Raw genomic sequence first — 12,499 nt, 5'->3', positions numbered from 1 at the left:
TTTTGCATTACTTGTGTAACAAGTAAGTGACTCATGAAATGATGACTTCCAACTTTATTGATATGATGTAATTTCCAATAAACATCGTGTCCGAACATTTTCGGATAATTTCGTCTAGAAATATACCATCTCCCGATTTAGGACATTTACCCGAAACGTCGAAACTTGAATTTCGAGGAGAAAAATATCTAGAGATGAGTTACGGACAAACTTGGTGTCTATTTTGACTAGAAATAATATTTCAAACCCAACAGAGAAATCAGAATTATATTCTGAGTTACGGAACTAAACAATTCAGCAAAAATTCGATAAAACGCCCCGAAATCGTCTCGGGAACTTTTATTCACCAAAAATCTTGAAACAATAGGGAAAGTAAGAAAATCATAATACAAGACCAAAACTCAATTGAGGTTTAGCCTAAAACATTACTGATTAATTTCTATAATTAATCCATTAATACTAATTACTTAATTAAAAGTGCTCTGAAAAATATGGTGTTACAAGTTGGATGAGCTATTTTAAAGGAAATGAATCTGATTTAGGGAGGGGAAAAGCAAAGGTTTTTAAAGAGTAAATTGTGTAATGGATAGATGAAGGGTTTAAGTGGTTTTGTGTAAGAGATAAGTATTTTTGCTTGCTTGCCAAGCAAGTTTCACTCGTGAAACTGAATTGACTTCCTCCGAGAAAGATTCGCAATTAAACCATGCCCGAGTATTATTGGCTAATACTCGGCATGATATAAAAAAATCTTGCGATTTCGATTTACGGTTAGAATTTCGAAATACCGAATTCGGAGTGAAAAATATTTAGAAATGTGTCATGGACAAACTTGATATCTATCTTGACTCGAAATAATATTTCGAAGCCAACGACACAATCGGAACTCGATTCCAAGCTATGGGCCGAATTCATGTGGATTTGGGCCCGACAACAGTTCAAAAACTTTCCGTTACAGAAAATTACGAAAATTTACCAAAAAATAAGAATTCACAAAACAAGACTAACACTCAACTACGGTTTAGCCTAAATCATTACCGATTAATTTTTAAATTTAATTTTTATTAAAATAAATAATTAATAAAACATACATAGAAAATTCACGGTGTTACAAAAGACCTTGGAAAGACAAGTGTAATCCTTGGTATTAAAATTACTAGGTCAAAGTATTCTCAGTATGTGGAAAAGATCTTAAAGAAATATAAATACTTTGACTGTAAACCTACTAGCACACCATATGATCCAAGTGTAAAACTTTTTGAGAATACTGGTGAAGGTGTAAGGCAAGCTGAACCTTCAATATGACACTAATTGCACTAGACCCGACATTGCCTATGTTGTGGGATTATTATGCAGGTTTACTAGTAGACCTAGTATGGAGCATTGTCATACTATAAAAAGGGTAATGAGATACCTTAAAAAAACAATGAACCTTGGATTACAATACCAAAGGCTTCCAAATATCCTACAAGGATTCAACGATGCTGATTTGAACACTCTTTTAGATGATTCCAAAGCAACTAGTGGCTATATATTTAGCATATCCGGTGGGGCTGTTTCTTGGAAGTAAAAAAAAGACTATTTTGGCTCAATCCACTGTGGATGTTGTGATGATAGCACTAGCAACAGCTAGTGAAGAAGTAAGTTGGCTAAGAATCTTGCTTACAGAGATTCCCCTATGGGAAAAATTGATTCCAGTTGTGTTGATCTATTGTGATAGTACTGTGGCTATTGCAAAAATTGAGAATCGCTTTTATAACGGTAAGACATGACAAATTCATCGTAAGCATACCACTATTAGAGAGTTACTCTCTACAGGAGCTGTTAGAGTGGATCATCTACGCACTAAGAATAACTTAGTAGATCCTTTGTCGAAAGGACTAGCTAGAGAGAAAGTCCATGATACTACTCATAGTATAAGACTATTGCCCTTAGAACGAGGATCACACATGATGGTAACCTGACCTAACTAACTAGAGATCCCAAGAAATAGGTTCAATTGGTAATAACAAGTTATGAAGTGATATGAGAATGAACAAGCTATAAAATTATGAGAAACATGATTCCTGCATCATATGTAAGGATGATTTAAACTCTTAATGAGATCTATTCTCTAATTGGAGGGGAGTATATAGGCTATAGGAGTACTCTTGATAGACTCACCTATGTGAATGTGAAAGTGGTGGCCGCTTCCTATGAAATTTTGGGGCATAAATTTCTAGAGCGTTCACTATATTGGGAGAGATTTGCATGACCTTTAACGCACGAGCTTTACAGAATACACATTTGAAAATGTTGTGTGTGGTTTGATGTCGGAGATAGAGTTCAAGACTATGAGTCACTCTAGTAAAATCTAGATCTTATTCACTATGGAAAGGTCCAAGTCGTATGACACCTTTGTTTATTCACAATCTTATTGAGACCATAGAAATTCCCGGAAGTCGTTTTTTAATTTCAAGTGGAGGATTGTTGGAATTTGTTGAAAGAATGATGTTTTGAAGTGAAATGAAAAAACTCACTAGTCTCACTTTGCTTGGAGGAGGGAAGTTGAAAGGCTTTATGCCTTAAGCTGCGGCCCAACATTCTTTTTAATAAAATATTTATTTATTTATTAATTTATTTAATTTTTGGGGCTTTGGGCTTGGACCGTGTGTTGACCAAGTCAACACACACATGCAACAATGAAAGAGCCGTTAGAGGAGATCTCAGCCATTATGATAGAGCCATTAGTAATAGAGATGTTAGTAATAGAGCTTTTGATAATAGAGTCGTTGGTGAAAGAGTCGTCAAAAAGCCTTTAGAGAGCTGTTCGAGGCCTCGGGCTATAAATAGAGGCATCATTCCCTTATTATTTTTTACACCAAGTTGAAGGCGTTTACCGCTCAACTTATCTTTCTGCCCCTTATATTCCGATGACGCATTTCTGGCAACCTTCTCCCTCTTTATTTCCATGGCACTTGAGAATTGGCACAAGCATCCAAAGTGAGAATTTCGAGAATTGACACTCATAATGAGTATTGTGGAAAAAGAATTGCCACGGGTAGCCATATTGTGGGAATTCGGCAGGAAAGGAGTCGAAGATATCAAGTCAGAGGGAACTGTATATATATTTGAACCATTGTTGGTCATATTTCTTTTTATCGAGAAATCAAAGAAGCTATACAAGGCTTTTGCCGAGCCCATTCATAGGTTATCCAATCATATACATAAATGGGTTGGTATCTAAGCTAAGTCAATTTAGGTGATGGATTCCCTGTCCAGTGCATCTCCTGCCCAATCTAGCATTGGTAGCCATATTTTGGGTGTATTCGACAGCGATTCTTACAGTGTAGTAAGAAATCATATAACAAAGAACTGGACTATTTTATCCTAGGGACGACGTGGTTGATAGTCTGTTTGCACATTTTGGGCAGTGTCACGAAACGTCTTAAAGAGAGGGACCTAGTCGTGATTCCACCAGTAAGTATTATTTTGTGTCATTTATAATTGTTGCAAGTTATGGTAACAAAAATTACATGGTTAATCAATTAAGTCATTTTAGTTATAAAATCTTGGATTTTTTAAAGAACATTAATGGATTAAGCGTGAACATAATCGGATAATATAACAAAAAACAATTTAAAATTGGATGATATTTTAACTAACCGTTCCCATAAGCAAACACAAGTTTTTACGACAAATTTTCAAGAGAAAAGCAGAGAGTTTTATGAAAAAGTGAGCAAGATACTTTTGATACAAGATAAGAGAAATTTTATGAATCTTTGAAGAGAGTTTTCAAGCATTCATCATATCAAAGATTTTACAAAACATTTACATCTCATAATCATTCATCTTCATATTCTGAGATTGTGAGATTTATCAAAGGAAGTTTAGATTCTGAATTGAATGTATGATTAGCACAACAAAGGTGCAAAGATTTCATACACAAAAGACCAATCGAGTTGTAATTCGCCTCGTGGGGTGAGAGTATGACCTTAGTAGAAGAGAAGAATTCAGGAAGAAAGCCTAAGTTAGAAATGGTGTGGTATCTATTAGAAGCTAGGTCCAAGAGGTTCTTGGTAGAAGAAGTGTTTGTAAAAACATTGTCGTCATAATGAAAGCAAATCTCTCATATTAGAATGAGAAGACTGGATGTAAATTGTAGTGGTTGACAATCAAACCAGGATAAATCGATCGTGTCAATTTTCTCTTATCCTACACTTTTACTTTGCGCAATTATAATTTTTTGTTATCTTGAATTATATTCATATTAAGATTGTTGCTATGTGTCTTTGCATGATTAATCACATTAGTTGAATAGTTTAAGTGCATATGAGAACAGATTGACCAATGTATTTCGTTGTATCAAGTACAAAAAGGTTTTCAAGAAAACAAATCGAGTTAATCGATTAAGTTTGTTGTTAATCGATTAACTGTAGCTTTTTATTAATTGATTAAGTAATCTTTTAATCAATTAAAACCAATGAAAATCAGCGAATATCTTTCGTAACCAAATAATTTTAATTGTAAATTAAACCACTTATTCAGCCCCTCTAGGTGTGTTGTTAACCAACAATTTGGGCCAAGTCCATGGGGCCTATTCGCCCGCGTGAACTTATTGGGTGAGCACGACATGAAAAATGTGCATATTCATCCTAAAACGTATGTCCAACATGCCTTTTTCACCCACGAGAATTTCAAAAGCACAAAATGGGTAGCCCATGTGCATTATTACATGAAGTTTTGAACATCAAAAGTGAGAAAATGTGTTCCATTTATATTGCTTCATCTGTTATATATGCATTTGTATATCAATTGTGAGGAAATATTGTCATTTTCTTATTATATATATGCATTTGTGTTTTTGTATATTATGTGTATGCATATGAACAATTTCATTTGTATTTTGTATGCACATTATATATTATGCAGAGTTCATATTATATATATGCATCTGTATATTGTATGTATTGTTTTATTTGTATGTATTTTTTTATTTTTAATTCTATAACCTTTGTATATACTTTTGTAGATTTGTATATATATATATATATATATATATATATATTTTTAATTTTATTTAATGTGACCCACAAGCCCGTTCAGTTCATGTTTAGAGCGGGTAAGAGCATCCACAGTGGTGAAAAAAAACTGAGTTTGTAACTAAATAAGAACGTTCTTATTCCAATTTCACCATTGGAGAAGAACTGTTCTTGTGCTTATTTTGCAACTGTGAACAAAATAAGCATAGTTCTTATATTTGAACAACATTAAAAAATGAATAAACAATTGATAGAAGAGAGAGAATAAAAGAATATTAAATAAGGTGGAGAATGAATATTAAATAGGTACACTCCTTTATTCATTCCTTTATTCACTATTGGTTGACATTTTATTGAATAGTCGTGGAAACTTGGTAATTGGGAGTGAAACAAAACATTTTTAAACGGTAATATTTTTAAAGTACAAAATGTTCATGTATTGTGATAAGTTTCACACAATCAAACTCTCAATTTTTCCCTTATTCAATCTATTTAAATTTTCTCACAATCAAGTTTTGAATTTTTTCTCATTTGCTAATGGATCCTAATCAATATGATTTAGATGCCATTAGGAAATTTTTACAACATTTCTTAAGTACTCAAGTCAACCTAAACATTCCCAACCAAAATCCAGAAACTAACTCAACCATTGAAAATCATCCATTTTCTACAATGTCATTCCCATATCAACATCCAATGTTTCAATTACCACCAAGCAACCCCGCCATGAGTACTAGTGGCGTGCAATCATTTCACAACAACCCAGAAATACCTATGGGGTCATCTCATAAGTCTCAAGATCCACAATTTTGTACTCGAGGTGGATTGGAATCAATTAATCTTGATGAAGGAGGAGGTTCTAGTAAGCAGGAGAAGACAAAGCCTAGAGAAAGATTCTTGCCATAGGAAGATAAAGTTCTCATTCAATCATATCTAAACATTTCGAGGGATTCTGCCAAAGGGGTCGACCAAAAATCCGAATGTTTTTGGAATAAAATAACACTTACATACAATGAGTATCAGTCGAAGAATATGAGACCAAGGGTGGTAGGTTCAGTAAAATCTCGTTGGCATAGATTGAACAAGGTAGTTCAAAGATTTGTTGGGTGCTACAAGCAAGCTATAGAAAACAAGACAAAGGAAGCTCTGAGTCTAACATCATGGAAAAAGCAAAGGAAATTTATCGTCAAGATAACAAAGAGAAGTTCATGTTGGACTATGCATGGTTTATGATGAAAGATCACGTGAAATGGCTAGGTGGTGCAACTGAAGGTTCGTGAAAGAGAACTAAGAATTCTGAATCTGGGGCATACACATCATCGTCTAATCCGGAAACTCCTACTAGTGGAGATTGCAACCCAACTTTGCCTTTTATGGAACGTCCAATTAGTCAAAAGGCAGCTAAAGAGAAGGGGAAAGAGAAAAAGGTTGCCTCATCTTCTATTGCCACCACAAGTTTTGAAAAAATGAAAGAAATAGCAGATGTAAAACTTGGCTACATATTAGAATTTACACGTCAATGTGTACGAAATGTTATTTATATTTGGAAAGACGAAAACATCTTAAAACAAAAAGAATGGAGAGTATTAATAAAGAGAGTTTCTAAGGTCATCCTCATCATTTCAGGCCATCAAACTCTTTTCACTCTAGTCTTATCTCCCTATCTCGGCTTTCTCTCAACATTTAGATGGTGAGAAAAGATTTTGCATGAGAAAAATAAAGTATTTTATATTTTTCTCATGCTATGAGATAATTTATCTCCTTAAATCTATTTAGTGGTCGACATGTGTCTTATTTTCATTATTTTAAGAAGTTTTATTGTTAAAATATATTATAAGAAAAAATAAGGAGAATAATGTATCTTATGGTATAAGGAGATAAGTTATATATCCTTTAGCCAATAAAATCATGACATGTGTCCTAATTAATTATTTTCTAGAAAAAAATTTCTAAAACTAAACAAAATAGTATACATGTCATACTTTTAATGGTTGGAGAGGATAAATTATCTATTCGTATGAGAATATACTTTATTCTAAAAAATAACACACATATCAAACACTTTCTAAATTTAAGATATGTTATATATTTTTTATTCTCTCCACACTTTTGCTATAATTTCCCTCCCTCAACATTTTTGAGCTCATTATTTACACAACCAAAGGAAGGTTGCACCTATAGATATTAAAGGAGAATGATCTTTTCTTATGCATTTTATTTTATTCTTTTTTATCCTAAAGATTGTCAACTAAAGAACTTTATGGTAATCATTTGTAAGGACAAAAAAAAACCAAAACATGAAAAAGAGTAGGGTTGAAGAAGATCCACATCAATCATCTAAGACTTCTTAGTCATTAAGATTTAAAAAATATATACTTAAATAAGTATTTAAACAATTTACTTTTTAAAGTTTGTTATCAATATTTACGTATTTTTAATCAACAAAATAAATTGGATTATTAAATTCTATTCGTATTCCACATAAAACAATACAAATTTGCTACTTATCTTCTTCTTTATTGATTTATCTGTATAAAAAAAATAAAAAAATTCACATATAATTAAACAAAAATATCAATAAACACAAAAAAAGTTAATCAAGAAAGCGAGAATAATATTATTTAAAAAACATATAACAAAGCAGCGGTTTGGTCAATTCCCGCCTTGTACACCTTTTTACTCGCGCTACTCGATCCACAACAAAACCCATCTCAACCGTCCATGATAAAAACAAATCCAACTGCTGTCACCATCGATCCGTGTCATTTAATATCATTGGCCCAACTCTACCCCACCGAACTATATAAACCAAGCAACCTCCAAATACAAACACATTCATAGTTTCACACTTTCACTTTTACTTCACTTCTCTCTTTCTCTTCGCTGAAAATTTCTTGAAATTATTCTGAGACATTTCATCAATGGCCGGTAGAGGCAAAACCCTAGGATCCAGCACGGCCAAGAAGGCCACCTCCCGGAGCAGCAAAGCCGGCCTTCAATTTCCCGTCGGTCGTATTGCTCGGTTCCTCAAGGCCGGAAAATACGCTGAGCGCGTCGGTGCTGGCGCTCCTGTTTATCTCGCCGCCGTCCTTGAATACCTCGCTGCTGAGGTAAAATCAAATTTCATCTTCTCATGATTCGTTAATTATTAGATCTGTGGTGTCTGATTGGAATTATTTTTCTTTAATTCCTGTAAGGAAACCCCATTTTATCGAGAAATTACACGCGAATAGAATTAAAGTTTTGAATTTTGATTGATTAGGGTTTCTAGATTTCATATAATTGTCCTAAATTTTGCGAATTACTGATTTTTGAATAATTCAACACGAATGTAATTGTGTGAGAGATTTAAATTCACCTGTGTTTTCTCTGATTTTTCTAACAACACCCAACCAACTGAATCCGAGGTGTTGTTTTGCTTGATTCAAAGTTCAATTTGATGGGATATGGGTTATGAACTTTATATGCTTTACCTAGTTTTTCATTTAGCTTTGTTTGATAAATAATTTTTATTGGATAAGTTTTCAAAATTCTGGAATTTGTTGTGGTTCTCAGGTCCTAGAATTGGCTGGAAATGCTGCAAGAGACAACAAGAAAACTCGAATTGTGCCGCGCCACATTCAATTGGCTGTGAGGAATGATGAAGAGCTTAGCAAGCTTCTTGGGGATGTAACAATTGCAAATGGAGGTGTGATGCCCAATATCCACAATCTCTTGCTTCCAAAGAAGACTGGAACATCTAAAACTGCTACTGCTGATGATGAATGAAGAGTCTCTAACTTGTTCTGTTGTCAACTGGCTCTCAAAATTTATTTATTTTTCTTTCTCTAATTAAGAAGACAAAACTTAGTTTGGAATAGGAATTTATCTTTGTTGTTGTCGTCTTGATTGTAATGTTTTTTGATGGAAATATGAATATACAAGGAATTTTCCCATTCTGTTCCTATCTTGTAAGATGTAGTTTTGTATTAAGAGTTCTTTGTTGATGGACATGATAATAGAACATGTTAAAACTGAAATACTGAAATGCAAATAGAGAAAATATGAACACATTGCGGATTTGATTGATTTCTAAGCTGGCAGTCTTATCACAAGAAGAGTTTATGACTTCAGTAGTTGTAGCTCTATTGTCATGCTTCGCATATCTTGTGGGGTTTAGATATGAAGTGAATGAAATGAAGTAGTCAACATAAGTTGTAATTCAATGCTTTAGTCATGTTTTAAGGTACACACTTCCAAATTACGAATACTAATCTTGAGGGACGGGTTAACATAGGTGGAGTGTGGCACACTTCCAAAGTACGAATACTAATCTTGAGGAATTTTTATGATTTATTTTTGAGTAAATGTCATGGACATCCTTCTATTTTATTGAAATTATACAAACTAATACTTCATTTTCACCTATATCAACCAGTTATTAATTTATATATATATATATATATATATTATACTTATTATCCATACAACAGAATGAATGTAAAATTTTAAACAAGAAAAATTGTGATAAATATAATTTTAAGTAAAAGTTTAAGGCGTTTTAGTGTAATTTACTCTTGAATAATTACACTAGTTAGAATAAATTGATCATTTATATAATTGCATGTAGGATTTGATTATGAAATCACTCATCTCTTTTATGTATTTAAATATGTATTTCTAATTATTTATACATTTTGTAAGGAACTAAAATGAGCTTTTACAATTCATCATGGTTTTATTCCCTCTGTATAGTGTGCCACTCATTATCTAAGAAATAGTGATGAGATACGTTTTGACATATACTAAGTTATTAAATATGACAATAATTATTTCTCAAAACTTAATAGAGAAATTGATAACAACTTTCGTTGGACCAAACAACAAATTTTCATTCCCTTTATTATTTACTTCAACATTTTCAAAACGTATACATCCTACAAAATAATAATATTTGAATAATATGATAAAATCAAATGTTTTATTTTTAATGACATTTTAATATAAAACTACAAAATTCTGATATTTACAATATATTTTAATAATGGTAATAAAATGATGATCTATGCACTATTTATTTTTTCGTTTAAATCATTTCTTGGTTCTAGCCTTATATCATTAGCAACAATTAATTTAAATGTTGAAGATAAAACAAAGTTTATTGAGATTGCCTTTGAGTTTGAGTTTCTCAGTACTTATGAATAATCTTTTATTTAGTAACCTCATCCATAAAAACAAAGGTAATCATTTGCTCAAAATCAGTAGCAGGTAACATCGTAGTGGGCACCTTACAGACAACAAGATTAACCTGACTGTCACCATAAAAGAGAGTTTGGAAATAGCAACCAACCCCATGCTTGAGCGTGACAGGATCACTAGACCATTCACCATTATCCATGAAGAGACCATGCAATTTATTCCGTTTTCTACTCACAATAGTCCGTGTATGCAAAATATTGGTATTCATGTCTCTAAATTTACACATTGCTTTCTAGACTTTTGAAACCATAACATCCCCTCTTACATAAGGATAATATTATAATCCCATCTTAAATGGGCTTCGAGTCTAACAATTGTTGGATCATTCGAAAAGTCGATACTAAGTTACACACTACAAATTCTTGCTTCAAGTCTCCTTTTCCTCATGAGTATATTCGAAACACATTTTTGTTGAAAGTCAAAGAATCCTCCTTAACTTTAGTAAGCCCATCAACATTATCGTTCTTAAGTGCATCCCGAGCATGATGAACCACAATAAAATAATCAACATGAGAGGAGCAAACAACCTTGAAACAAAAGGATCTATTAGAAATAACCTCACCACCACCACCACCACCACCACAACAACTACACAAAAGAGGGCTATGATCAGAGTGGAGCTTAGGAAGGTTTTTAACATAAGCTTCATTAAAGTCACTCCGCCAACTACAGTCAGATGAAACATGATCTAAGTGCTTAGAAATACTCCTACCACTTTGATATCTTCTAAACCAAGTATACATGCTATCAATAGCCTCAATGTCCATTAAGCCAGAAGAATCTAACGTCATAAGTGTTGGGGTAAAATCGGGGGGGTGAATAGGTGAAGCGATGCAATATAGCCGCTTTTCCAGTTTATCGCAAATATCAAAATACAGACTAGGAAAATCGATTATCTAACAGGTTAAACGATTATTCACTTCAGATAATCAATTATTCACAGAATTAATCAATTATTCAGTAACTCAGAAATCTTGAAAAACTTAGGTTTCTTGATGAATAAGTTTCACAAAAATAGTTATTTTAGATTTAATTGCTTAACAACGATATACTAAACAAAATATGCATATTAAAATTCAATTTAAGCAATTATAAAGAATCAAAACTAATACACGTAAAAACCGAAAGTAAAGAGATTAAGGATAGAGAAAAATGTGGCACAAGATTTTATCATGGTTCGTTTGCGTGTCCACTTGCAAACTATATCTAGGCATCTCCATCTGATCTCGAGAGATTTTTCTTCACTATGAAATTGAATGTATTTTTACAAAACACACTTCTAATCAATACAAGACTTTCCTACTTGGACGGTGAAGATCCCTGATCAGTTTGCCAATAAACCCTCTATGGATACCTCACCACCTATGGTTCTGGCACCAATCCTAACTTACTTCCAAAAACCTTGTAATAGTGAATATCTCACCCCAACCGCAACTAGGATTTTAATCTTAATTCTCAAGACACTTGAGAACCTTCGAATCTCTCAACTATATTGAAAAACTAAATCTGAGTGATAATGCATCTAAATTATGCTAATATTACTATACTCTCACACCTAAAGCCTAATGACAGAAATCACACTAGAACTCCTAGTTTCTAATATGATTTAGGCACGGTTTTCTAAAAATGCACTTTCTCAAAGATATGAAATTTTGCGCACTTTTCTCTTTTGATTCTCAAAGAAATACTAACTCTAATCATAGAAGATTTCACTCAAAGAGTTCATAGAAAAATATAATTTTGAAAACTCAGATTCTGAACTAATGAGAAGAAAAATAATTTTTATACAAAACAGTTTTCTATTGATCTAATCGATTTTAGAGACTAGTAATCGATTATCGATGCCATAAGACCAAATTCTTTAGCTATTGGAACTCCGAATAATTGATTATCACTATGCATAATCAATTATCATATTTCATAAAGTGATAATGTATTATCATCTTAAACTAATCGATTATAAGAGCTAAAAGGTATTTTATTTGATATGAAGAATGAACCTCCTACATGATGAATGTATATGCAATGTATAATTTCAAAATATATACATTCTATGCAACAAATCATGTATGTGTAATGCATGAACATTATATTATCATGTATGGATGAATGAATGAAATTTTTCAATATTAAATAACCCAAGTTTAGTTCTTGTGAGACCTCCATCCTAGGGTCATCTAACCTAAACTCAAACAAAGCAATCAACTTAGGAATTCTATAAAATATAAAAGAAACCTAACTCT

General features: G+C 32.6%; 1 protein-coding gene across 3 annotated transcripts in view; it reads left to right on the top strand.

Moving 5' to 3' along the window:
- The window catches only part of LOC109347620 (probable histone H2A.1), a 16,968-nt gene extending 8,012 nt beyond the window's left edge, over positions 1–8,956 (top strand). The window contains exons 1-3 of one of the 3 annotated variants that reach the window (XM_019587556.1): positions 5,608–5,613; positions 7,929–8,128; positions 8,574–8,956. In XM_019587556.1, coding sequence (XP_019443101.1) covers positions 7,940–8,128; positions 8,574–8,786 — 402 coding nt within the window. In that variant the 5' untranslated portion in view covers positions 5,608–5,613; positions 7,929–7,939 and the 3' untranslated portion in view covers positions 8,787–8,956. Of the gene's footprint in view, positions 1–5,607; positions 5,614–7,883; positions 8,129–8,573 lie in introns of those variants that run through there. The other 2 variants (XM_019587555.1, XM_019587554.1) reach the window with 2 other exon arrangements.

This window comes from Lupinus angustifolius, chromosome LG05 (assembly GCF_001865875.1).
Source record: "Lupinus angustifolius cultivar Tanjil chromosome LG05, LupAngTanjil_v1.0, whole genome shotgun sequence".
NCBI classification, from domain to species: Eukaryota; Viridiplantae; Streptophyta; class Magnoliopsida; order Fabales; family Fabaceae; genus Lupinus; species Lupinus angustifolius.
The sequence above is the reverse complement of the archived record's forward strand: the minus strand, read 5'-3'. Positions and strand labels throughout refer to the sequence as shown.